Source organism: Lepidochelys kempii, chromosome 10, assembly GCF_965140265.1.
Source record: "Lepidochelys kempii isolate rLepKem1 chromosome 10, rLepKem1.hap2, whole genome shotgun sequence".
NCBI lineage: Eukaryota > Metazoa > Chordata > Testudines > Cheloniidae > Lepidochelys > Lepidochelys kempii.
In genome coordinates, this window is record NC_133265.1 from 17,623,031 (window position 1) to 17,649,886 (window position 26,856).

Sequence of the window (26,856 nt, forward strand, 5' to 3'; positions counted from 1 at the left end):
TTACTACTCTGTTAGAGTGTAAACCCAAGGAGAGTGGGAGAACATAGCTGATTAGGCTGCCTCTTCCAGAGGTAGGAGGCAAATTCTGAAGACTTCCTGAAAATCTCTTTTGACTGACTCTAGTGCATAAAGGCCTGGCTCTTGAGTTTTTGCTGCCCTGGGCAAACTAGTAAATATCACCCAGGCAAAACAAGTCACTAAACATTTTTCTGCCCTTAATGTTTAGCTGCCTTCAAAGCTGGTGGCTGCTGTGTAGTTGCATTTGAGAAGACTCTCTGCCACTAAGCATGTCACTGCCAGCCTGTGCTGTAAGAGAGTCTCGCCTCTAAATATTAGACTTTTTCAGATGTGTGTATGTCTAGACTACATGTCTACATTATGCATATGTACCAGTATGCATCGGGGTGTGCATTTGTGTGTGTATATGTGCAGCTCTTTTATTCTATCTGTGAATTGATACTGCACTCCTCAGTGTAGCATCTGCACGTGTGTATATTCTGTGTAATGTGCATGAAGCTCCTCTGTTTGTCCCACATAGACCTGTGCCTGTGAATAAGTGTACGCCTATGACTGCATGTGTTGTCCCTGTGTGTCCATCACCCTGCCTGTGTGTTGTGCATTTGTGTATGTTCATGAGTCTGTGTTGCCTTTCACGTGGGTATTGTGGGGGGGGGGAGGAATGGGCACGCCTGGGTCACCCCTGTGTATTGGTGCACTAGGTGGGGGTAGGTGTGTCACTCCACAAATGCATGTGTGCTACACACGTGTAGCGTGTGTCCCGTCCCTCCTGCCCATGTGCCGAGCGGGAAGGCGACGGCTTCCCCGAGGCAGGCGCGGCGGGGCTCGGGCGGGCTGCGAGCAGGGCCGCGCTGGGAGGGGGCTCGGCCGGGGCGGGGCAGCCGAGGTGGGAGGGGAGCTGTCAGCCCCGGCGGTACCGCAGCGGAGCTGTCAGCGCAGCCCAGAGCGCGCCGAGCCTCGCACTGTGCGCACTGCCGGGGCGGGCGCTGCTGCGCCCTCTGCACGGCGGGTCCCGGCGCTGGGCTCCGCACCCCGTCCCGGGGCCGCTGGGCAGCAATGGGGCTTGCCTGCGGGCTGTGAAGGAGACCGTCCCCCGCCGCCCCGTGCCACCGACCGCCGGCGCCGGCGCGCGAGTGAGTGCGGGCAGCCCCCCGCCACGGCCCGGCGGGGGCAAGGAGGGCGAGCCTTGCGCGGGGGTGGGGGGCCTGGGACCGGAGGTGAGCTGGGGCGGGGAGAGAGGGAACCGGGGGAGGGGGGCGAGCCCTGGGATGGGGGGCGAGCCCTGCAACCGGGAGCGCGGGACGAGGGAAGCTAGCGCGGGGCGGGAGGGCGAGCCCCGGGGCGGGGGAACCGGGCGAGCCCCGGGGCGGGGGAACCGGGCGAGCCCCGGGGCGGGGGAACCGGGCGGGCCCCGGGGCGGGATAGCCGGGCAACGCTTCGAGCGAGCAGGGGGCCGAAGGGCAGGAGCACGGGCTCGGGGCAGGAAGGGACAGACGGGGGCTGAGCAGTGAGGCGTGTGGGGCAGCCAGAGGGACAGAGCAGCCCCTGCAGGGTGGCGCATTCCCAATCCCATCCCGCCCTGGCCGGGCCAGCTCAGCTCCGATCAACCCTTCTGCGCCCTCCCTGCTGGGCTCCTGCTTTGTTTGGTGGTGAGTTTTTTTTTTGGGGGGGGCGGTTAGAATATTTCTAATCCTATTTGCAAAGGACACCCCCCCCCCCCACGCCGCTTGCAGCTCATTTCGCCGGGAGCTGCTGATACATAACACCCAGGCTGCTTTCTGGGCTGTGCTTTATAGCCCCGCCGCCTTTGGCGCGGGACACAAGTTACCAGCGTGGGGGGAAAACAGGTTGGTGGAAGGCAAATCTCCTGCGCCGGCTGCCCAGCCTCCGGGTGCTCCCGCTCCCCCCAGGAACTGGGGGAGGGGGGGGGGCTCAATCGGGGCTTCTCGTCCCCGGGATTCCGCCTCCCGGCGTGGGTAGGGGCGGCCGCCGCTCCGTGCAAATAGCAGGGGACACACAAGGGAGCTTCTCGGGGCTTGAGCAATGGAGGGCAAGAGCCTTGCTGGTGGGTTGCGGGAGCTGAGCCTCGGTAATGGGGGGAGGGGAACCACGATCCAGCGCCCTGCTGCAAGCGAGGGGGCCAAATGCACCTGAGTCAGGGGGAGAACAGCTGGATTAGTGGGTGGGTTAGGGGAGCCAGACAGTATTTCGGGGGGGGGGGCAGGGAGGGAGGAGGGAATCTGTCTCGCGCTCTACCCAGAAGGGCTGGAACAAGGCGTATAGTGGGTGTGCGAAGAGCCATTGACCCAAACTGCAAACCTATGATGGAAACCACCCTGCTACCCCTAGTTCTAGCATGGCTAGAGGCATGGGTGCTGAAGGGCCAGGGGGTCCCAGGCTCGCTGGTGCTTGGTACGGTGGAGCCTTTGGAGGGGTACGCTCAGGCTCCCCGTGTTTGGAGGTGCCTGAACCTCAGGAAGACATTGCTCACTGTGTGCTGATTTAGCGTTTATACGTGAAGATATTTCACAAGCGAGGGGCTCTCTCCACCCGCAGCCCGGGTAACCCCAAACGCTAGAGATTGTAGAAGACAAACGTGACAGAACTGCAGCCCCGGCTTTCCTCTTCTGCGCCTCTGCAGCTCCAGTGGAATTAGCCTGCTGGCTGACAGCAGGCTGGCGATAGGACTGTGAGGGGGATTAGGTTGGATATAGGACAGGGAGGGGGGCTGTGTGCAGCTCTGGGGAAGGAGGCTGGAGCCTGAACTAGGGGGAAATAGTGCAAGAGTCTGGCACACTTGGGGCTGGGGGACAAAGGAAAAGAGGTTGGAGCTAGGACAGAAAGAGCAGGTGGCTGCAGACAGGGTTAAGGGGAAACTAGGGAGGAGGCAGCTGCATATAAGACTAGGAGGACAGGGCTGGTTGGCTCCTCTTTAGGGCTCCATTCCCCTTGTGACCTGAGCACTTTGGATGCTGCACCAGAGCCAGAAAATCTTCCTGCTGTTCTGCGGCTTGCTCCTGGTGGGAGCTAGAGGATAATTGTAAGGGATCTGGGTTGAATAGAGAAAAGCCCTTTGTTGGGTCATCCCCATCATTGCCTTTGTTGGGGCTGAACAGTATTTGTTTGGACTGTGGGAGCCCTGCTCAACTGGTACAGCTAATGGTATGTGCATGTTACAGCTAATGGTACCTTGTGCATGTTACAGTTCAAGCCCGCGGCTCCCAACCTTTTCAGACCACTGTACTTCCCTCAGGAGTCTGACTTGTCTTGTGTAACACCCCCCAATTTCACCTCACTTCAAAAATCAGACATCAAAACACAAAAGGGTCACAGCAAATTACTGAAAAAATGCTTGCTTTCTTATTTTTACCATAGAAATTATAAAATCAGTTGGAATATAAATACTGTACTTACATTTCAGTGTATAGAGCAGTATAAACAAGTCATTGTCTGAATGATATTTATAGTTTGTCCTGACTTTGCTAGTGCTTTTTAGGTAGCCTGTTGTAACACTAGGCAAATATCTGGATGAGTTGATGTACCCCCTTGAAGACCTCTGCGTACCTCCAAAGGTACACATACCCCTGGTTGAGAACCACTGGTCTAGGGCAGGGGTTGGGTGATTTGTTGTCTAGTTAACAGAAGATTCTTATAAATGTCATGCCCTTAAACAGCAAATAGGGACAGGGACTTAGTACTACTTTGAACCCTTTGTTTACACCTGATCTAATGTTTATCCCAAAGATAACAGGATTTCTTATGTCAAAGCACTTAGACTGGTAAATCATTTCTGCAGTCTCTATTCCTGTATGTATGGTGTTTTACATGTAAGTTGGCTGTGATGTACTGTATTTGCATGTAGTGGGGAGAATTTGTCAACATCAGTGAAATTGCAATTAATCTTTCTGTAACAGAGTGGAGAGAGACAGAGTCCATGATTGAAGTTTTTACATTAATAGGGACATTCCTAGAAGTAAAAGCCAGTAAGAGAAGTGATCAAGTGCATAATCACTTCAGTGCAAAACCCAGTGCTCCTTAGACCTTGTAATTGCATGTATCTAGACATGGATGGATGATGTGAAGAACACAACTGAAAGGAATTCAGAATATCTAGAGTATTAGAAAGAATTTCAGTTATATTCAGCACTGCAAGGTATTTTTCAGATACAGCAATAGTTATTCTACATATTCCTTCTTGAATGGAGTCACAAATTCTATAGCAGCTGAGGTGCTGAGCTCTAAAAAGCATTGTGTTATTATGCAGAGTAAGACTAAATCACAGCCTCATTTTTGCACACATTGCAAAATCTTATTATTAATTATTATTCTGGAAATACATCTCTTCAGCGTCTGATCTCAGCTTAGCTGTTGCTGCACTGTTATAAGTCCTGAAGCTTATGCCGGAGATCTGATAAAAGGACTTGGTACAAATCTTATGTTATGATTAATTTCTAACTCATAAGCATCTCTACACAATGCTTCATGGTGGTGGCAGCCTTTTCTTTGTGGCAGTATCAGTGACTAAAACTAATAGTGAGGAAATCAATCAATGTGTCACTCACCGCTTGCAGGACCGCCTACTGGCCATTCTGGGGATTAGCTCTGCCAGCTCATGGTTTCCCTCTGGTGATAACCTCTCAGTCTGCAGCCCTGCTCACTCCCAGATCTGCAGTCTCCCCTTCATGGCTTGGCCCTTCAGCCAGGTCACTAAAGTCCTCCCCTTCCAGGGAAATCACAATCTTTCCAGACCAGCTGTATGGCTGGCATCTCCAACATCCTGTGTCACTTCCCAGTGGTTGGTAGGGAAACCAAGGCCCACTCTCTGTACTGGATTCCAGCCCAGGGATCCTATAACAAGCAGGTGCTGTCCCTATGCAATCCTATCCCTGGCTGCTGTTTCCTTGGGCTTCTTCCTACATCACTGGTTCCTATCCTCTCTGGGTTTGCCAGCCTCAGAGTCCCTCCACTCAGAGGAGTCACTGCAGTCTACTTCCCTGCACACTCCTGTCCCCAGCCCCTTAACACTCCTCCCTCTTCCCAAGGCGTTAACTGCCCTATTTCAGCAGCAGCCTTTCCCAGCAACAGCCACCCTTCTCTGCAGGCTGCTACCTAGCTGTATACAGGCCCTGCCTGTTCCTTTAGTTAGGGCTTTCTTCTCTACCTCCATTCTACTAGGTTTATTGGCCCATCTGGCCTCCATTAACTCCATCCACTCCTGTGTGAGGTGGACACCTCATCAGGCCATGTAAGACAGAACAGGATTGGTAGCTGTACCCCATGCTTTTATATAGGACTCTTCTTCCTGTTCAAATTTAGACAAGTTGGATGTTTTTACAAGGGTATTCTCACATGTAAAATGCATTGATTTTTAGAAGTTTAAACAGTTTAATAATGGTACATTATATAGCTATTTAATGTAGCTGAAGAACTTTATTTAGGTTGGGAAGTGTTGGTGCAAGGGGTGTTTTTTTGTTTGTTTTTTAAGTGTAGAGCACTGTGGTATCTTTATGTGAGCTAGATTGGCCAGATGCTCAGCTGAAGTCAGCTAAGGATCAGCTCAACATCTGTAGTTGTGGAAGTTCAGCCTGACCAAAGCATTATTTAAGATTCTTAAATGTAACAACTTTTGGAAGATAGCTTTTAGCCCTTCAGTCTCCTTTTAGCTGTTTAGAATTATGCTTTGTAATTGCTGGAATGGCTTGGTGTCCACCATTCCTCCTGTGAATCATATACTGGGACCAGACTCTACTCTCAGTTAAAAACAATAGAGTTAGTTTTGGTGTAACTGAGATCAAAATTTGAGCCTGTGTTTCTGGATATTCAGGCCCTTCTGATTTTGTTTGTGTGGGGGTACAGTTACTCTCTCAGAGAGGTATTGGAAATATATTTACTGAAGAGTCTAAAATATAGTGTACGTATTTCTTTTTCAGGTGCCCAGGGTTCTACGCTGAGTTAGACTGATGGCATGAAATTTAATTTTGGGGAAGGGTCAGTTAAAAATAATTCTACAATAGGTTTGCTTCTGTGCTATAACTGCCCCATTGAAAGATGTTTTTCCTTAGGCTACTCCAACTGTGTTGGATACTCTGACACTACCTGTGTCTATAGTGGATGTGGTTTTGAAATCTCCCAATGTTGCATAATTACTGATGCAGTTTTCTCAGTGGTAGCAATGGTGGGAGCACTAATGTAGATAGTGCCCTGTTTTTATTTATTTATTGAATTTTAACCCTGAGCTCCTATAACCCTGCTCAGAGCAGGTCTACACGGGTGTTAGTGCAAGAGTGGAAGATTTCCCCCAAAAAGTCCAGTGTAGACAAGGCCTCTTTGAGTCTGCCCACTACCGCATGGCTGTTGTAACACAGGTTGGTTTGGTTTATCCAGTGTGGGCACGGTTTTTGCTCCTTCCAAAACAACCCTCTTGCCAAAAACATGTTTTAGACTTCCCATTTGGACCCATCTAAACTACAAAAGAAAACAGGTAAGGACTCTGCCATGTCCCTATACTATAACATGAATTTTTCGTGTCTGGTAGAGCTCTGTAACAATGTCAGGGACAAAATTTTAGCTGAGGTTTTAGACTGATTATGAAATGCAGTTAAGGTCCATTCTACACTGCAAGTTGTAACCAAGTTAGGGGCCAAGTGTGCTGTCTACCCTGTAAGCACAATCATGCAATTTAACCTGTTTACAAGTCCTTTGGCTTATAAGCATGTTTGGGACTGCTTTTAGACATTGTTACAAAGCCCAGTGTGGACAGGACCTCTGATAAGACTCAATAATACAATACACTAATGCACAGCTACAAAATGGGGAATAACTGGTTAGGCAGTAGTACTGCTGAAATGGATCTGGAGGTTATAGTGGATCACAAATTGAACATGAGCCAATAATGTGATGCATTTGCAAAACAGGCTAATATTCTGGGGTGTATTAATAAGTGTTATCTGTAAGACACAGGAGATAATTGTCCCATTCTGCTTTGCACTGGTGAGGCCTCAGATGGAGTATTGTGCCCATTTTTGGGTGCCACACTTTAGGAAAGATGTGGACTAATTGCAAAGATTCCAGAGGAGAGCAACAAAAATAATGTTTAGAAAACCTGACCTATGAGGAAAACTTCAAAAAACTGGGCATGTTTAGTCTTGAGAAAAGAAGACTGAATGGGGGATATGATAAGTCTTCAAATATGTTAAGGACTATTACAAAGGGACGGTGATCAACTTCTCCATATCCACTGAAGACGGGACAAGAAATAATAGACTTAATCTGCAGCAAGGGAGATTTAGGATAGATATTAGGAAATGCTTTCTAACTAGAAGGATAGCTAAAGCCTGGAATAGGCTTCCAAAGGAGGTTGTGGAATCCGTCATTGGAGGCTTTTGAGAAACAATTAGACAAACATCTGTTAGGAATACTTGGTCCTAGCTCAGCTCAGGGGGCTGGACTAGATGACCTCTCCAGATCCCTTCTAGCCCTACATTTCTGTGATGCTACAATACTGAAACTTGACATGAAAAAAACTCCCAGCACCAATCCCAAACTTTTCCCTAGTTGCTGTTGTAGATATTGTGGAGCTTTCTAAAGAGAACAAATACATATCTCCATATTATAGTACACAACTCTCCCAGAAGTCACTACTTAAAAAAACTCTCAATAGAGTTTGATGACTCTGGCTTTTTCTGAGTTTGATTTTGCTGGAGACTTCCTTCTCCAAAGAAACCTACCCCTTCCTGTATGGGAGATAAGAATATCCAAATAGGAACAGGAAATAAATGATTGGCTGACAATATGACTGATTACCCATGGAGTACAATCTCCATGGAAACAGACTGTCCTAGAATAGCTCAATCACATGAGGATTACATGACATGAATAAGGTAGCCAGAACTGGAAAATATCTCAGAATTGGACCTACTTGTATTTAATTCATTACCCTCAGGTCTTTGGAGAGCAACTAATCAACAAAGCTAGAATTTAAACCAATTTAGTATATGTGTATTCTAATTTGGATGCAATGGAATAATGCACATTTAAAGTGATCTTAATTTAAAGGGCAGTTTATCATATTCTTTCCAAACCCAGCAAACTTCAACCTAGAGTGAAATCTGAACAATGATCCACATGATCCATTGCTTGAATTTAGTTCCTGTGGTTTCCAATATTGCACAGACTCCTTTAAAAGTGGATTTGCTCACGTTGTTGTAAATGGGAGTTGAGGTGCTCAGCACTTCTTAGAATCGGGCCCTTTAAGAATTGTGTGTCTCAAAACATGTTAACCAAGTAACTATGACTTTTGGCTTCTGGCAAAGTTAATTACAGTAGTATGTTTTCTGTGTTTCAGTTACACCCTGGATTGTATTAATGCCTCTGCAACTGTAGATATGGAAGCCTCTGATCTACTATTGATCTGTTTTTAAATCCTGATTGGTAACCCTGCCTTTGCTACTTATGCCTGCTGAATTTAAACATGTAATTAAGTGGGTTTTTTAGTTTTGTTTTTCAACCGAGTGCAATGAACCCCAAAATGTGTTTCTTCTTCACTCCTGTACCACTGAGGACATTACCATTAAACACATGTACATTCTACACTGTGATTCAAGACTACTGAGCAACCTAGAGTAGTAGTCAGTGAGCTATCACAATTGTTCAGGAGCTGATCCTACATCTCTCAAATTGAATTGTATCTGGCCTAAATTTGTTAGTGCCAGCTATTCACCTTCCAGCATGGCTTGGCTCTAGAAGCATGGTTTGAGACTGATCTGAATTCTCAAAACCAACACTGGCGGCACTAATGGATTATAGGCATGAAATATCCCACGGTGTCTGTTAAGATTTCCTACCTGCCTCTGTATTTTATTCTCTGCAGTATGAGTTTAGTAGCGTTCTTTGCCTGGTGCGTTTAGATATTTAGTAGCCCAACCAGATGCCTGATCCAGCAAACTTACTCCTGTGAGTAGTGCTTACTCGGGTGAATAGTCCCATTGAAGTCTGAGACTTTATTGTATAGACTGCTCGTATGTGGAAGGGATTGTAAGATTGTATTCAGAATAGGTCCCCTTTTGATTAATTCCACTTTCATACTCCAGTGAATGTATCCAGTGTAACAACTGTTCAATTTAAAGGTAAACCTAGTTTATTGGATACTAAATTCCTCTTGATAGGGACTTCACAGATCAAGTGAATGGGTAGGGGACTCAAACATTATAAAAAAACAAATTCTTTCTACCAATCAATTAAAAAAACCCACAGTTTAGTTGAAAAATAATCATTAGCCCTTGTGGTGTTTCAATACATCATTACTCAAGTTAAGCCCATTTGTGTGATAACAGCATCTTAGGAACACGTCACAGAATGATGGAGGTAACCTGTTATTCCAGTGAGCATTTCAAGATAGTTGTACACTTTGTTTTGTTTGTCCAAACCATATTACTTAATTGTAACCACATTACTTTTTCATATTAATTTTTTACATTACGTATTTCTTCTTTATAGTACAGATGAATAGAAAAAGCATTGTGCTTCTGTATTAGTATATTTACTCTCCTGGTACATCAAACAGAAAATGTTGTTATTCAAAATCTTTGATCTTAGCAGGGACCTAAAATGGACATTGTTAATGACTCAGGGTAGTGGAATGAACATTAGTTTTTAAAACTGCTTGATATGTCCATGGTTACAGCTTTGATCATTACAGTAACATATAAACTAAGAAATCACAGCTCTTACGTTTAGTAATCACACGCTATTGTAGTCTGATGATAGTTATTGCAGTAGTAGAATTAAAAAAATATATAACTTTGATCATTATGTTCAATTTGATAACATTTTATAGTTACGTTAGTCCTTTTCCAAGTCATGTCAACTTATTTTCAGGTCTTCAACTAGCTTTATTTCTGATCTGCAAAGTATCTGTACAAATTTGCCAGTTTGGGGCTATTTGCCTGATTCTTAGGAAATCTGTCTTTATCAGTAGTTTGTTTTTTCCCTTGAGTTACATGTTCAATATGCCACATGGTGATATGCTGGTGCACAAGTAATGTAATAGCTTACATTTATATAGTGCTTTTATACCAAAGGATCTCAAAATACTGTGGGCTTATCCTTCAAATGCTTGGTCATGTGAATAGCCCTTATCACATTAATAATGCCACTGAAATCAACAGGGCTATTCCTGTTAGGGAATCAGGCTTCATATATGATCCATATTGGACACTTTTTACCCAGCCATTGAAGTACGGCCATCACTGGAATGGAATGCATGTTTTAAAAATGACAATTTTTTTAAACAATTATTTTGTTTTAAGAAGGCATGAAAATGAAGACCACTATTTCTCTAAAACTGCAGGGAGAATTTAGGTAGGCAGCATGTAACTAAAGGGAATTAGAAACTTTTGGTTCTGCTGGTGCATTTGTGTGTAATATGACTGGATATGTTGTCTTATAGAGAATTTAAAGTTGTTTACTTTGAGGATGCAGAGACCATGATGTTCCATTTTTGTTGTTTCTCTTGTTGGGTGGCTTTATATTTGTTAAGGAGAATGACTCATTCTTCTTTGTTCAGTTGATTATTAATGCTGCATGTGAGCAATGTACTTCTGCCATAGATAACTTTTGTAGTTAAGTATTCCCTGCAGTAAATGCAGAAGATCTCCGTGTGGGAAGGAATATTGTGTGAGGAGATGCAAACTGAGCAGAATGAAATTTTAACCCAACACGTAGAAACATGAGGGGAAAAAAAGTATTTAGTTTTAAATGCATACTTTATGTTCCTTGTATAAACAGTAACAATAGAGCAAAAGACTGGATCTGATTTACCTTAGACCCCCTCTGAAATGGGGGAAATTCCATGGAAGGTAATGGTCTTACACAGCTGTAAAATCAGTGGCTTGATTCTAGTATCACTTATATTGATATTGAAATCAGGCCCTGTGTTTATATAACAGGCAGTGTAATTTATACACATTTCATTCTCATCTTCTCTAATACATTTGATTATTAAATAAACACAGGTACTTTATCATTCATTGCTTCATAAATAATTCCTTTCAGCAATAATAAAGATTGTATTTGAAGCTGAATCCAAGTCCTGCATTTGGAAATATCTTCACATTATGTAAAAACAAAATGGAATTATTTTTAATCCAGCAGGACAACAATAGTTTTTATGGCTTAGGGAAGCAGTTGAGGCTGAAAATCCAGTGCAAATAAGAGTAAACATGTTCCTTGACATGAACAATTGAAACAAACTACTTCCCATGGTGTACAAGCTGTGCTTCCAGTTAAAATGAGATCTCGAAAGGTACTGTGTAGTAAATGATGTTTTCTAAGGAAAAGCTTAAGCACAGTCAGCTAAAATAAACAATTATTTTGTCACTTTATCTTATCATCTCAGACAGAAAAATGAAAACCCACCCAGCCATCGTTTTCCTCCTCCTCTTCGTCGTCAGTTATGGCTCTTCTGAAAACTCAAGTACGTCCAGAGGGTGTGGACTGGATCTTCTCCCCCAGTATATTTATCTGTGTGACTTGGATGCCATTTGGGGAATAGTAGTGGAGGCAGTTGCTGGAGCAGGAGTGCTGACGACATTGCTGTTGATGCTGATTTTGCTAGTGCGGTTGCCATTCATCAAGGACAAAGAGAAGAAGAGCCCATTGGGAATGCATTTCCTCTTTCTCTTTGGGACACTAGGACTGTTTGGACTGACTTTTGCATTCATCATACAGGAAGATGAAACAGTATGTTCCACTCGAAGGTTTCTGTGGGGAGTTATCTTTGCGTTGTGCTTTTCCTGTTTGCTAGCTCAAGCCTGGAGATTGCGTAAACTAGTTCGACATGGTAAAAGTCCATCTGGCTGGCATCTAGCTGGCATGGCAATCTGTCTTATGCTGGTCCAGGTCATTATTGCAACGGAGTGGCTAATACTAACCGTTGTGAGAGATAAGAAGCTGGCCTGCAATTATGAGCCAGTGGATTTTGTTATGGCTTTGATTTATGTTATGTTCTTGATGATGGTTACCATGGGAGTCTCTCTGTTCACCCTGTGTGGAAAGTTTAAGAAGTGGAAGAAAAATGGAGGATGTCTAATTATAACTATTTTTTTCTCGATTCTAATTTGGGTAGCTTGGATAACTATGTACCTGTTTGGCAATACTGAACTGAGGAAAAAAGACAAATGGAATGACCCCACTCTTGCCATTGCACTGGTGTCCAGTGGTTGGGTGTTTGTTATTTTTTACGCTATCCCAGAAGTTCATTGCACCATTCTTCCATCACAGCAAGAAAACACACCCAATTATTTTGATACTTCGCAACCAAGAATGCGTGAAACTGCTTTTGAGGAAGATATACAACTTCCTCGGAGCTACATGGAAAACAAAGCCTTTTCAATGGATGAACATAATGCAGGTAAGATTTTCCTGTATAAAGGACCCATACTGGTCTGTCTGTCTAATAAGAAAGAAAAGAAAATGTATACATTTGCTCAAAGATATTTGTTTTAGAGGTTGTTCAAAATGCCAGTTTTTCCACCCACAGAGTTCTTGTTCTTTTCAAAATTTCCCATGAAATTTAAATATTTTTGCGATGTTTCAAAAACTGTAAACTGAAAAATTCCAGAAGTGTGTGTGTGTGTGTATGTATGTTTATTTCAACTGTGGGCTTTGTTTCAAACAAATTATTTTAGTTTTCAAGGAAGAGTCAAATGAATGGCAAATATTCAGTTTTCATGTGGAAAGAAAAAGGCCACTTTCCGCTGAAAAAAGTTTCAGTAGAAAATTTGTAATTCGCTCTAATTGTAAAGATTAAGCTACAAGTAAAATATTTCCCTAATAATAGGACCTGAAGTTCACCAGAGGAAATTGAATTTATTCATGCTTCTTGCTCACTCTGCCTGAATTTTTTCTCATTTATACAAGCGTAAATAGGTAATAACTCTATTGAGATCAGAAAAGGAGTACTTGTGGCACCTTAGAAACTAACCAATTTATTTGAGCATAAGCTTTCGTGAGCTACAGCTCACTTCATCGGATGCATACTGTGGAAAATACAGAAGATGTTCTTATACATACAAACCATGGAAAAAATGGGTGTTTACCACTACAAAAGGTTTTCTCTCCCCCCACCCCACTCTCCTGTTGGTAATAGCTTATCTAAAGTGATCACTCTCTTTACAATGTGTATGATAATCAAGGTGGGCCATTTCCAGCACAAATCCAGGTTTTCTTCTCTCCCTCCCCTTTTTTTTTTCCTACACACACAAACCCACTCTCCTGTTAAGGAGTACTTGTGGCACCTTAGAGACTAACCAATTTATTGGAGCATGAGCTTTCGTGAGCTACAGCTCACTTCATCGGATGCATACCGTGGAAACTGCAGAAGACATTATATACATACAGAGACCATGAAACAATACCTCCTCCCACCCCACTGTCCTGCTGGTAATAGCTTATCTAAAGTGATCATCAAGTTGGGCCATTTCCAGCACAAATCCAGGTTTTCTCACCCTCCGCCCCCCCACACACAAACTCACTCTCCTGCTGGTAATAGCCCATCCAAAGTGACCACTCTCTTTGGTTAGTCTCTAAGGTGCCACAAGTCCTCCTTTTCTCTTCACAATGTGTATGATAATCAAGGTGGGCCATTTCCTGCACAAATCCAGGTTCTCTCACTCCCTCACCCCCCTCCAAAAACCACACACACAAACTCACTGGTGATGATCTTGACCAACTTGATGATCACTTTAGATAAGCTATTACCAGCAGGACAGTGGGGTGGGAGGAGGTATTGTTTCATGGTCTCTGTGTGTATATAATGTCTTCTGCAGTTTTCACGGTATGCATCCGATGAAGTGAGCTGTAGCTCACGAAAGCTCATGCTCAAATAAATTGGTTAGTCTCTAAGGTGCCACAAGTACTCCTTTTCTTTTTGCGAAGACAGACTAACACGGCTGTTACTCTGAAACCTGTCACTCTCCTGTTGGTAATAGCTTATCTAAAGTGATCACTCTCCTTACAATATGTATGATAATCAAGGTGGGCCATTTCCAGCACAAATCCAGGGCTTAACAAGAATGTCTGAGGAATGGGGGTGGGGTGGGGGGCTGTAGGTAGGAAAAAACAAGAGGAAATAGGTTACCTTGCGTAATGACTTAGCCACTCCCAGTCTCTATTCAAGCCTAAGTTAATTGTATCCAATTTGCAAATGAATTCCAATTCAACAGTCTCTCGCTGGAGTCTGGTTTTGAAGTTTTTTTGTTGTAATATTGCAACTTTCATGTCTGTAATGGCGTGACCAGAGAGATTGAAGTGTTCTCTGACTGGTTTATGAATGTTATAATTTTTGACATCTGATTTGTGTCCTTTTATTCTTTTACGTAGAGACTGTCCAGTTTGACCAATGTACATGGCAGAGGGGCATTGCTGGCACATGATGGCATACATCCCATTGGTGGATGTGCAGGTGAACAAGCCTCTGATAGTGTGGCTGATGTTATTAGGCCCTGTGATGGTTGCCCACATATCTATTCAGGGGACCAGTTGGCAACGGGCTTTGTTGCAAAGATAGGCTCCTGGGTTAGTGGTTCTGTTGTGTGGTATGTGGTTGCTGGTGACTATTTGCTTCAGGTTGGGGGGCTGTCTGTAGGCAAGGACTGGCCTGTCTCCCAAAATTTGTGAGAGCGTTGGGTCATCCTTCAGGATAGGTTGTAGATTCTTAATAATGCGTTGGAGGGGTTTTAGTTGGGGGCTGAAGGTGACGGCTAGTGGCGTTCTGTTATTTTCTTTGTTAGGCCTGTCCTGTAGTAGGTGACTTCTGGGAACTCTTCTGGCTCTATCAATCTGTTTCTTCACTTCTGCAGGTGGGTACTGTAGCTGTAAGAATGCTTGATAGAGATCTTGTAGGTGTTTGTCTCTGTCTGAGGAGTTGGAGCAAATGTGGTTGTATCGCAGAGCTTGGCTGTAGACGATGGATCAAGTGGTGTGGTCAGGGTGAAAGCTGGAGGCATGTAGGTAGGAATAGCGGTCAGTAGGTTTCCGGTATAGGTGGTGTTTATGTGACCATTGTTTATTAGCACTGTAGTGTCCAGGAAGTGGATCTCTTGTGTGGACTGGACCAGGCTGAGGTTGATGGTGGGATGGAAATTGTTGAAATCATGGTGGAATTCCTCAAGGGCTTCTTTTCCATGGGTCCAGATGATGAAGATGTCATCAGTATAGCGCAAGTAGAGTAGGGGCTTTAGGGGATGAGAGCTGAGGAAGCGTTGTTCTAAATCAGCCATAAAAATGTTGGCATACTGTGGGGCCATGGGGGTACCCATAGCAGTGCTGCTGATTTGAAGGTATACATTGTCCCCAAATGTAAAATAGTTACGGGTAAGGACAAAAAACTTGGTTTGCTTGTGTCAAAACCACTTGGTTAGCAAAGGCTGGTGCATGAAGTGCTCAGCATTCTTGGGCCACAAAATAACTGATCATACATTAAATACATGCCTTCTTTCACAGAAATGGGTCCTAAAGTTCTTTTCTGATACTATATACATAATGTGCCTGGTGCTTTACAAACAAGTATAAAGACAAAGGCTCTGTCCTGCAGTGTTTACATTCTGGATTGAAAATGTGTAGACCAAGAATGAAAAGCAACTGAATGGATGCTTTACAAACTGTACAGGCCATGTAAGGAGGAGTAGCTTTGTTTGTCACAGAAGTGCAACTCGGGTGAAATATGGCAACTGTGTAATGGTGTACAACACCTGTATGCAACATTTTAGTTGACAGGAAATGAAGAATAATAGATCCAATTGAAATCACAGTGAAATTGGCCTTAAATGACTATTCAGGGGGACAGCAAAAGTTGATTGCCTAGCAGAGACAATCAATAGCTAAAACCTGAACAATATTCTAGAGGAGAGGACACAGGGATACTTATGTGGCTGCTTATGGCAGAGAGCTGCCTGATGGAGACCCTTAGCGCAGTTTTAATTCTAGCTGGGTAAGAAGTAGGTTGTATATTTTTAAGGAACCAGTAGCAGATGGTGTCATCGCTGTTCTTTGGTTTCCTTATTGTTAAAGCCACTAAGCATTTTGGACCTGATTTTTTCCCTCCGACTCAGCCCATTTCATACTGGGGTAACTAGAATTACTTCACTGGAGTTCGCAAAAAGAAAAGGAGGACTTGTGGCACCTTAGAGACTAACCAATTTATTTGAGCATGAGCTACAGCTCACTTCATCGGATATGAAGTGAGCTGTAGCTCACGAAAGCTCATGCTCAAATAAATTGGTTAGTCTCTAAGGTGCCACAAGTACTCCTTTTCTTTTTGCGAATACAGACTAACACGGCTGTTACTCTGAAACCGTTCACTGGAGTTGTTAGAGACTAATTCAGACATAAGAGAACACAGAATTGGGCTGTTTAAATAGAGAGGTGATGATATTACTGTACTGTATTATGTTTCTCTAAACAAAAGCCCACTGTTGTAATGATTGTTTTGTCTCTGATAATAGCTCATCTTAAGTGATCACTCGCCTTACAGTGTGTATGATAACACCCATTTTTCATGTTCTGAGTGTATATAAATCTCCTCACTGTATTTTCCACTGAATGCATCCGATGAAGTGAGCTGTAGCTCACGAAAGCTTATGCTCAAATAAATTTGTTAGTCTCTAAGGTGCCACTAGTACTCCTTTTCTTTTTGATATTTACATGGTGAGGATTTGTAAACTTGTTAAATCTTCCAAATATATACACTTTTAAAATGGGCCATTTATCTCTGTTTAGAGATTCTAACATAGCTCAGCCAAGCTGATCCCTACTGTTGCAATCTGCTCTGGACTGGGTGTTTCCTTAATAAAATAGTTATATGCATAATTTTTTCCCTAGAATCATTAAATTGTATTATTTACTATAGCCTAAGCTGCATAGTGACATTTTAAAATTTGGCATTATATTTGCAATACAATCTTGTTAGGGAGGGAACTAGATTTTCCTATCTGATATCCCTGGTATTAGTTGTTATGATGAAAAACAAATGTTTGTTTGTGTCCTGTGGAGGTAAAGCTATGTCTTAATTAGAAACATAGTAGCTGCATTGCTTCAGTGTAGACACTCACTACAGTGAGGGGAGGGGTGACAGCTGGTCAACCTATCTTTTTAATGTATACCTGGCCTAAGGGTCACCTTGGAAGAGTATCTTGCATACATGTGTATTGTGAGAATGTTGGTAAAATACTTAGAATTTACACAAAACAGACAATGGTGATTAACTCCCAGCACTTCCAGCAAGTGAAATGTGTGGGAACTGAGCTACTCCTATAAGGAACATGGGATTTGGTTCTTACCCAAGTTTCCCAGACAATTTTAGATTTTTAATCTACAACTTGCCTATTGTTTTTAAAGTTTCTCCTCTGTTGTGTTAAAGACATACAGACCGAATGATTAGACAAATGCACAATTTAGGAATTACTTGCAGTAATAGGTTTTTAAAAAAAACTCAGACAGCAACATGAAATTTAATTTGACATTTTCCTGTTAAGATTTATTTGCAAATAGATATGTGAATTATATAGGCAGTAAAATAGATACGTAATACCTTAATTTCAAATGGTACACTGTAATAATCTGAAACTATTTCTTAGCGCATAGTAAATGCCAGTGTAAACATTTATGCTAAAACATTGAGAGAAGGCCAATTTATATATTAAAAAATATATATATTACTGATTGTGAGATGGACATGTTTAAAGGGATGTCTTAAATATTGACCTGTGAATAACATAATAATATGTAGTATTTAAATATTGCTTTTCATCCATCCCTTTTAAAGTGCTTTCCAGAGGAGGTACTAAGTATCATTAAAAACTAAATTTCACATATGTGTGTTTGCAGGGCCAGGGCCTAAAAATTATGTGTAATAAACTATTGTATGGTAAAAGATCAATATTGATCTTCATCTCTGTGCACAACTCCTATTGATTTGAGTAGCAGTAGACTGACGGCAGTATTCAGCCCTATGAATTATGATCAGTTTTAAGTCTTGCTGTACATATGGTGTGAAATTCTAGCTCCAGCGAAGTCAATGGCAAAAATCCCGTTGACTTCACTGAGGCCAGGATCTTACCCATTGACTGTAGCATTGTAACTTGAGTTAAATGGAAGAGGGAAATTCTAGTTCATGAGTGGCTGAAACTGGCATGTTTTGATCTACAACCTCATACCTATCAATAATAATACTGAGGTGTGGAACAACTGTAATGACACAGTTTAAATATACAAATGAAGGCATATTATCTGACTGCAGCTGAGTTCAGTGAAGCCTATTGTTCACCTTTGAACTTATCTGATAATGTATGCAAATCTCTGCTGCCTGACTGTCTCAGAGGTAAATAACCACACCTCTTAACTTCATCTCTCATTTAACATGTAAATATTAGAAGAAGAAAAATGATGCATTAAAATTCATGACTATCATAATGGAGAGATTACCAGATATTTCTGATCTAAACAGCATTTTCTTTTGCTTCAAGAAATCTTCATGATCAACCTATTCAAAAGCAATATTTGTGCAATATTTCTCAAAGTAACTATAGGAGATATTTGGAAAATCGTTATGCACTAGGCCCTCTGAAATAATGCTCAGGGGGTTGTGTTTACTGGCTCAAACAATAGTTTGCATGTCTTTTTTTCTGAATATGAGGAGATGTAGAAATGTTATTTTACTTTACCACTTAGTGTGTGGATACTTGATGGGAAACAGTAATGAAAAACACATCCGCAGTTATAACTGGGAGCTAAATTCTTTCTTCTTTTCTTGTGCCAAGCAGTTTTTCATTTTTTTAAAAAAAAAAAAAAGAGAGGAGTACCTTAGAGACTAACCACAAGTGCCACAAGTACTCCTTTTCTTTTTGCGAATACAGACTAACACGGCTGTTACTCTGAAACCTTTCATTTAAAAGTAAACTCGAAGATGCAACCCAAAATGTATAACTATAACTACAGAGGCAGAGTAAAAATGAGGGATGAAATCATGGCTTTAAGTCAATGGCAAAATTACCTCTGACTTCAGTGGAATCCAGATTTCACCCTAGATCACTCTTGTAATTTTTAAAAATATGTATTATTCTGACACATGAAAACAAGGGTTTGATTTGTTTGCATGAGAATAAAACTGTCTCTTGTTCTAAACACAGCTTTAAGAACGGCAGGATTTCGCAATGGCAGCTTGGGAAGCCGACCTAGTGCTCCCTTTAGAAGCAATGTTTATCAGCCAACTGAGATGGCAGTTGTGCTAAATGGTGGGACTGTAAGTATAAAAATGTGATAATGTACAGAGTCTTGGTTATACAGTGGGGAATGTGCAACCGCTACTTATTGAATGAACTTCTGAGTTTAGACTGCTTGTTCATATGAAAGAAAACACGCTATAAATGAAATGAAATCTCTAGTAGCAAGTATGCATGTAATGCTTCCATTCCCCTCTTGAGATTATTCAATTAAAAACATTTGGACTTCTTTACTTGGCCATTCAGTTTAGATTGAATGAACCAAGTTTTCTGCTGACTGTCCATATCCAGTGGCTCCTTTTGGATGAATGTAACACAGTGACAGTTAATAACTGTCTGATTTCTGCAAGTTACACTTTTGGTTACAGTCCAGTATATTCTTTGCAGCAAATAGCTGCTATCACATTTTCACTTCCCTTGTAAAATCTATAGTTTTCGCTATATGGTGAACACCAATTGAGGTGTACTACCCTTAGAAAGAAATACATAAGAGGGGCATGTAAAATATCTTTATGCTAATGTGAATTAATTTGCCTCAAACAATGGGTTGGCATGCTATTATTTGATAGATATACTGTTATTCAAGGTCATTGCAAGAATGGCTGAGAGATCTGATGCCAAACAGCCTCTTTAAATTTAATTCCCATTGTGTGTATAATTTGCACTTGAGGAATTGCATATAGTTCTCTCCTACTGTTAAGAAAAGGAGAATTTTCGCTCCCACATTTTCATGCATACCTACATGCTTCTTAAAAATTTACTCATGGGCTGGTTTACACTCATTTTAAATCATGAGCTGATTCCATAACTCAACCTGCACATTTAAAAAAAACCCACAAGGAAGCTGGTCTGACTGAAGATTTTTTGTTAAGTAAGTAGAGTTTGGATTTATTATAGGGAACAAGAGTTATTAGATCTCAGGATTTTCCTTTCCTGCATAGTACAGTGAGTGATACATCATGCAAAAGTGATGTAAATAAGCTCATTCCTTGTTCTCAGAATAACTTACAAGGCCCATAATGAGCACTATACTTTTGGGTGCCTGCATTAAACCATCCCTATATTCCCTTATACCAGAATAAGCAGCTTAGGGAAGAGGCAGTTTAAGGATGAAGGGTTAGAGAGATTTTTCTGGGGATAGGCACAAAACTTGTTCCTGGAGAATAAATTGCACAGTCAGTAAAAGATTATTACCTTAGACAGTAAAGCAAAAGACTAATATATACATATTCATCCCTTTTTCTTGTGGTGAGGTATGTGTATTGTACACACTGAAGATATGCTTTGCTGTACCATTTTGTTGTAGAACTGATAATGCTTTTACTACTAGACATGTAACGTAGCATATGTTAACACTGATTTCTGAATAGTCTGGAGCTCTTAGTTATGGGTTTATTATCCTTATTTCCAGATACCAACTGCTCCGCCAAGTTACACTGGAAGACACCTCTGGTGAAAGGCTATAGGTTCTAGAGATAAGAATCTTTGTTACAAATGTTATTCCCTGGCAGTGTGTCTTTCTAAGGGAGGAATCAATAATACCACAACAAAGCAGCCAGACATCCAGGAGCTTTGGAATCCTTGAGAGGATTTTATGTAAATGTGAATACTGTTGAACTGATGAGCTAATCACAAAAACAAAACTCTTCAAAATTCAAGATAAATTTAATTAAAAATAGAAATAGGCACACTTTGAAATGGAAGAGAGGACACTGCGCATTCTTAAATGTGAGATATAACCTGCCTGTAACTAGTGTGCGAGGCAAGCCTGATTTTGGTTGGTTTCCAGCTGTTTGCAAAAAAAACAACCCCCTCTCCTGCCCCAACTCTCCCATACCAACTTAATCCATGCTGCCATAAGAGATTGCCACAACAGTGTGAAAGTATGCAGGGTTTCTTCCTACTTTATTTTTTTTTCTCTTCAAGTGTCGTGAAGTGTCTTGGTTGCTTCATTATCCATCTCTGCTGTGAATGTCATCTAGGGTCATCGCCAGTCTCTGGCAACTAAATTACCATTAGTCAACAATGAGACATGATCCACTTAAGGGGGGTGGGGGAGGAGTATCAAATTTGGTTGTGGTGAAAGGAAATGACTGTACATGCTTCATGCAACTTTGTGAAGCATCTGTAGGACAAGAGTGAAGGCAGAGTCAGATCATCTCAGCAATGTAGAATCAGACACTGCAGTTCAAGATGCCCTGTTGATGCAGTCTTACTCCAGAGTAAAAGCAAAGAACCACGTGTTCTCAAACCCTCAAATTTTTTTACATATGTACTCTTGAGGGCACTAAGTCAAATTATGGAGGGCCAAGCTTCAGCAAAGACTCTTAGCTGAGGAGAGAATGTGGCTTGGGGTTGCCAAAAGGAGTCCCATAGTATGATGGATTAAAGGAAACCTACTGTATTACACAGAACTTAGTTTGTGTTCTGATGGCTGATCCTGTAAGGTGCCAAGCAAAAACTCAAGGGGAGGGGAAGGTACTGATCACCTTTCAGGAGGAGCTTTGTAATTTGTGGGATTGGACCCTCTCTTCCTAAAGTTGGAACTGGTGCTGTAACCCCTGCTCATGGGAGTAGCCCCATTGACTGCAATTGTTTGTACATCTTAATGTATTTGTGTCTTTTAATGCATAGCTAGTAGAGTCTCCACTCCTAGAGGTTCAGGGTTTTTGTGTTTTGGAGTTGGGATAAGGTAGCTTTGGGCTAAGGGTTTTTTTACCAAGGCTTATCTAGGCTATGTAACAAGTTCTTACTGCCCATTATTCTTGCCATGGTTTTTGTTACTTTAAAGCGAATCATTCCTTTATTATTTAGCATTTAATACATATCAAACATTGAAAGCATCATTGTATCCTCATTGTTTGGTCAACATTACTCCTAGCTTTCCTAGATACTAAAAGCAATTGTTTTTACATGAGGGTGTGGGTTATGTATAAGGGTGAAATTTTGCATATGTTGTAATAAATATATATATATTCTATTTTCAAATGAAAAATAAAATTATAATATACAAAGAAAACTGAATAGCTCAGTAGCTTCACAGAGGGACACTATTTGTTGCATACCACAAAAAGAAAGATAAGCTGTTTATTTTTTTAAAAGGCTCCCTGTTTCTTCTTGTACATCATTTCTACACTAAACAGACCTAATCCTGTAGTCTTGTACTCACATGAGTAGGCCCTATTGACATCAAGAGGTCTAATCACTGGTGTAAGGGCTGCAGGATCAGGCCCTAAGCATTACATACAAGATATATTTTGTCATTCTTGCCATGATCACCTTATAGGGTTTTATTTCTAACAGCCCTTCTGGTTCAGGAACCATACTTTTGTCATGCATGATTAAAGGAACATGTTAGATTCATATCTGATGTTCCCAATAGAGGCAAAGTGGAAGCATGTGCTTGCTTTTAAGAAAAAAAAAAAGTTTTAGTCTCTTGTTTAGGTAACTAGATTGTCTAAGAAACTGAGTAGGCTAGAGGTGGATATTGCATGCTATCCAGTAATCTAGAAGTACCTCTAGCTGTTAAAGTCGTGAGCAGATAAAATATTTTTGATAATTAATGGTTACTATCCCAGAAACTGCATAATTTGGAGTAATATAAAACCTAGTGATGTATGTCTGCAAAAGTTTCATTTTAAAACATCAGTTTTAAAAATGTTAAATTCTCTGAAAAGGTCTTTACTGTAAAAATGTATAAGATGACCATGGCATAAACGGGAGGGCAGCTTTCTTTTAAAAGATTCATCATGCTACAGCTGAGAAGTATACATTCAATACTATATACATTTTATAGACCTTAGATAAATTCTTTCCATGATAGTTATTTTGTAAACGTTTACGTGGTGTTCAGTTTTCTAGATGGGAATGGATTAACAAATTAAGGGTCTAGTCCTGCTCCTTAGGAAGTCAGTAGGAGTTTGAGGCCCTAAGCACAGACCGGGCTAGATCCTGCAAACCTTTGGTCACATAATCAGTCTAGGGTTGCCAACCCCCGAGGATTGGCCTGGAGTCTCCCGGAATCAGCACGACTCTCCAGGTGATTATTGAAAGCAACCCAGGAGATTTTAATAGGCTATTTTAAGAAAATTACATCACCTCATGTTGGGGGGGGGAGGGGAGGGGGAATATCCCAGAATAGCTTCAGTCAGAGTTGGCAACCCTAAATTAGGCTTTGTCTACCAAGTTTTGTTGACGAAATTTATGTCGACACCCAAAAGTCGACAAAACAAAAATCACCAAAGGGTGTTCACACTTGCTCCCTCTGTCGACAGATCATGTCCACGTTCTGGGCACCATCATCGACAGCATAAGCAATGCACTGTGGGTATTTTGTGGGACGGTGGAGCTGATTACCATAGCCACCTCAGCGAACTCTGCAAGCTGAGGCATGTCAAAGCAGAGCAGCAGTCTCTCCTCCCCCTCTCCCTGCGACAGCAGTCTGTCTGCTGCTGTGCTCCTAGTGCAGGGCAGAACAGGAGTATTCCAATGATTTGCTCTTAGTTCCCCACAGGGAACAGCACACTTCCTGCAGCTTTGAAAGGGGAGGGGCACATGCCTGCAAGGCAGGAGATATCAAAACACTGAGCAGAGCAATCAGGGCAGGCATTGTGGGATACTGGCGGAAACCAGTTCTGCCGACAAAACAAACAGTAGTGTCTACACTGGCTCTTTGTCGACAATAAAGGGAGGGGAAAAGAAAAACGTCTCTTGTAGGGGTGGAAGCTTTTTGTCACCGAAACTGGGCGTTTTTTCCAACAAAAGTCTCATTGCAGTGTGTATGCTCTCACTGTTTTGTTGCCAAAGGCAGTTTTTGGTGACAAAACTTGTTAGTGTAGACAAAGCCTCAGTCCCATTGAGTGGTCATGTGAGTTAGGACTGTTCACATTAGTAATAGCATGCAGGATTGGGTCTTCAATTTGGAGTGGCAGAGGTGTGTTAACTGATTAGAAGAAGGAGTTTATTCATTTTCCAACTTCACACAACTAGAATAAGCAACTTATTTTTGCCATTTGATAGTCTAATGCCAAATGCTTCAAATAACGTGTGACTGAAGGCACCTTTGTGTTAATTTATTTTTATTAATGTAAACAAGTTGTTTACTTCTGCCTTTTAGAATGTAGAGCATCTGTGAGCAAAGTACTATGTAACTGTAAACACAAATCTTTCAGGATTGTTATAATTAGCTTTTATACTATAAAAGCTACTATGTTGTTCCTTTTAAAATTACTAATGGTTATTTTCTTCTGGCCTCTTACCTACACAGAAAAATGAAATCTGAAAACATTTTTAAAACTTTGTTACAGAAAACGTTTCTGTAAGAAGTGGCTTCTATTCAATGACTAGAAAGTAGTTCACAGCCATACATTAAGACCCAGTCCCAACTGCAGTGGGAGTTGAGGGTGCTTAGCACCTCCCAGAAGATGTATAGCACCTGATAGGATGGAGCCCTAAGTGCACACAGTTGTTTCTATAAATAAGGTAGATGTCAACTGTTGCAGAGCTCACTAGTTTGTATTTAGTATCAGACAGGAATCATGGCTGGCTATGTTTGAGTCTAACTAAAGGCTGTGCAAAAGGGAGCGCTGTAACTTTTATAATTAAAAAATTGGACTATTCTACCAGCTTACAAGATTACCCAGCAGGTGCTTTTTATTAACTGAGGAGAGCTAAGGCTCATTTTTGATAGATAATATATATTTATTAAATGTATTAATGTGTGTTTTATAACGTACCTTTTTTTTCCGCTGGTTGTTGCATACTGATATCTTAAATACACCTCTGAAGGATTTTCAAGACAATCAATGTGTACCATAATGACTGTATATAAGTATACAAAATTAAAAAGGTTGTAAAGCATGGGCAAATGTTTTATTTTCAAAATGCTGTTCTTAACAAAAAATAAAGGCATTACTATTTACTTACAAGATTTGTGATAACTTGGAGTTATAGTTTACCTTAATCTTTAAATACCCCGTAGCCTACTGATATTAGAGGTAGAATTAGTCTGTGGAGTATCCCACCAAGTTGGTGACATTAGGTGAAATGGTACCAGTATTAGTTTTGACTATACATCTTATCTGGCACCATTTAAGTCAATGAGATTTTTGTCAGACTTAAATTTGTCAACTCTGTGCATTGCTTTTCTATATGTGACATTTAATCAGGTGCAAAAGGCCCACCGATGACATATCCACCAGGGAAACGAAATGGATAGTGGGGCAAACTGTGAGGCCCTTACTCAGGGCCTGCATGCCCATTGCCTTGCACCTTCTGTAGTTACCTATACCTATGCAAAAATGGGTCTAAACTGCTACCATTTTGCTCTAATCATGTATTGTCATACTCTCTTGGCACAGACAAATGACAACACGAGGCCATCAGACTGTTTTTAGGGCTGAGCAACCCTAGCTCTTGCTGACTTCCGCTGGAGTTGTGGATGCACAGCATATCTGACAGTTTGGGCCCTTGGGGTAGATTCTTAGCTGGTGTAAATTATTATAGCTCCACTGAAGCCAAGGGAGCTATACCCATTTACAGCAGCTGAGAATCTGCCCTTTCATTTTACACCCAGATCTTGTATGGGCAGAACTGCCATTTATTTCAGTGGGAGTTTTCTATCTAGCTGGAAACTTTTGCCGGAGTGTTTAGGACTGGGCATGAAGCCTTTGGCCAAACTCAGCTCTTGTTTTAAGGGGGCACAGTTCCACTGACTTCATAGTGTTCACTTATGCCAGGGCTGTATTTTTGTCCCTGATGTGCTGAATGACTACAGAACCAGGTCCTTATGTGGCCCTTCTTGATGTACAACACTTCACATATTAAAGCAAGCATGTAACTCTAGGAGAATTTCCAAATCAGATAACCATACAAGAAACTCAGTCCATGAGCTCTGTATTTTGTGGTGTTGATGAAACAAACAAAATCGAAACTCCAGAACGATTTGGTATTGGTTCTTCTGAGTCTAATTTGCTTCCCACTGCAACCATATAAAAACAAAAAATTAAATGTTTAACTTTCTGCAACACACACAGGAACTGAAGTCATTTCTACGTTTCTGTTGTAAGCATACTGCCTGCCTCAAACGAGTAACGAAACAATCATTATTTTTAGAAATGCATAGCATCTTTTTCCCTGAAAAAAGTTCTGTCCTCAGATCCTCGTACACAATCCTCACTGACATTCATGGGCACTGTGCCTATGTAACTGAAGGCAGAATTTGTCTTCTAATTAGAAGTCATCAGGATTGTTCACTGGGAGTCAAAGGTGAAAGCAGTTGAGGGTATGTCTACACTGCAGTTAAAATAAAAACCTGTGGCTGTCCAGTGCCAGCTGACTCAAGCTTACAAGGCTTGGGCTAAGGGGCTGTTTAACCGTGGCATAGACATTTGGGCTCAGGTTGCAGCCTGGTCTCCAGGACCCTGTGAGTTGGGTGGGTGGGTCCCAACGCTGGCCTCAGCAAAAATGTCTGAATTAAACAGCCCCTTAGCCTGAACCCGGTAAGCCTGATTCAGCTGGCACGGGCCAGCCGCAGGTTTTTAATTGCAGTGTAGACATACTC

The 26,856-nt window shown here is 41.7% G+C and overlaps 2 protein-coding genes across 9 annotated transcripts in view; one reads left to right on the forward strand and one right to left on the reverse strand.

Moving 5' to 3' along the window:
- IQCK (IQ motif containing K) overlaps positions 1-26,856 on the reverse strand; it is a 210,225-nt gene that overhangs the window by 93,194 nt on the left and 90,175 nt on the right. For 3 of the 4 annotated variants that reach the window (XM_073362280.1, XM_073362277.1, XM_073362278.1), the window contains one exon: positions 25,161-26,274. The exons of the other annotated variant lie outside the window; for it this stretch is intronic. In XM_073362280.1, coding sequence (XP_073218381.1) covers positions 26,174-26,274 — 101 coding nt within the window. In that variant the 3' untranslated portion in view covers positions 25,161-26,173. Of the gene's footprint in view, positions 1-25,160; positions 26,275-26,856 lie in introns of those variants that run through there. 4 annotated transcript variants of the gene reach the window in all.
- GPRC5B (G protein-coupled receptor class C group 5 member B) lies at positions 952-25,222 on the forward strand. 5 transcript variants are annotated; one of them, XM_073362275.1, is made up of 4 exons: positions 952-1,151; positions 11,414-12,427; positions 19,203-19,315; positions 20,707-25,222. In XM_073362275.1, exons 2-4 carry the CDS (start codon positions 11,422-11,424, stop codon positions 20,749-20,751), a joined length of 1,164 nt encoding a protein of 387 aa, XP_073218376.1. In that variant the 5' UTR covers positions 952-1,151; positions 11,414-11,421; the 3' UTR covers positions 20,752-25,222. The 5 variants fall into 5 exon arrangements, with proteins under 5 accessions (XP_073218376.1, XP_073218373.1, XP_073218372.1 ...); XM_073362272.1 differs by lacking the exon at positions 952-1,151 and adding an exon at positions 1,158-1,235; XM_073362271.1 differs by lacking the exon at positions 952-1,151 and adding an exon at positions 1,401-1,667.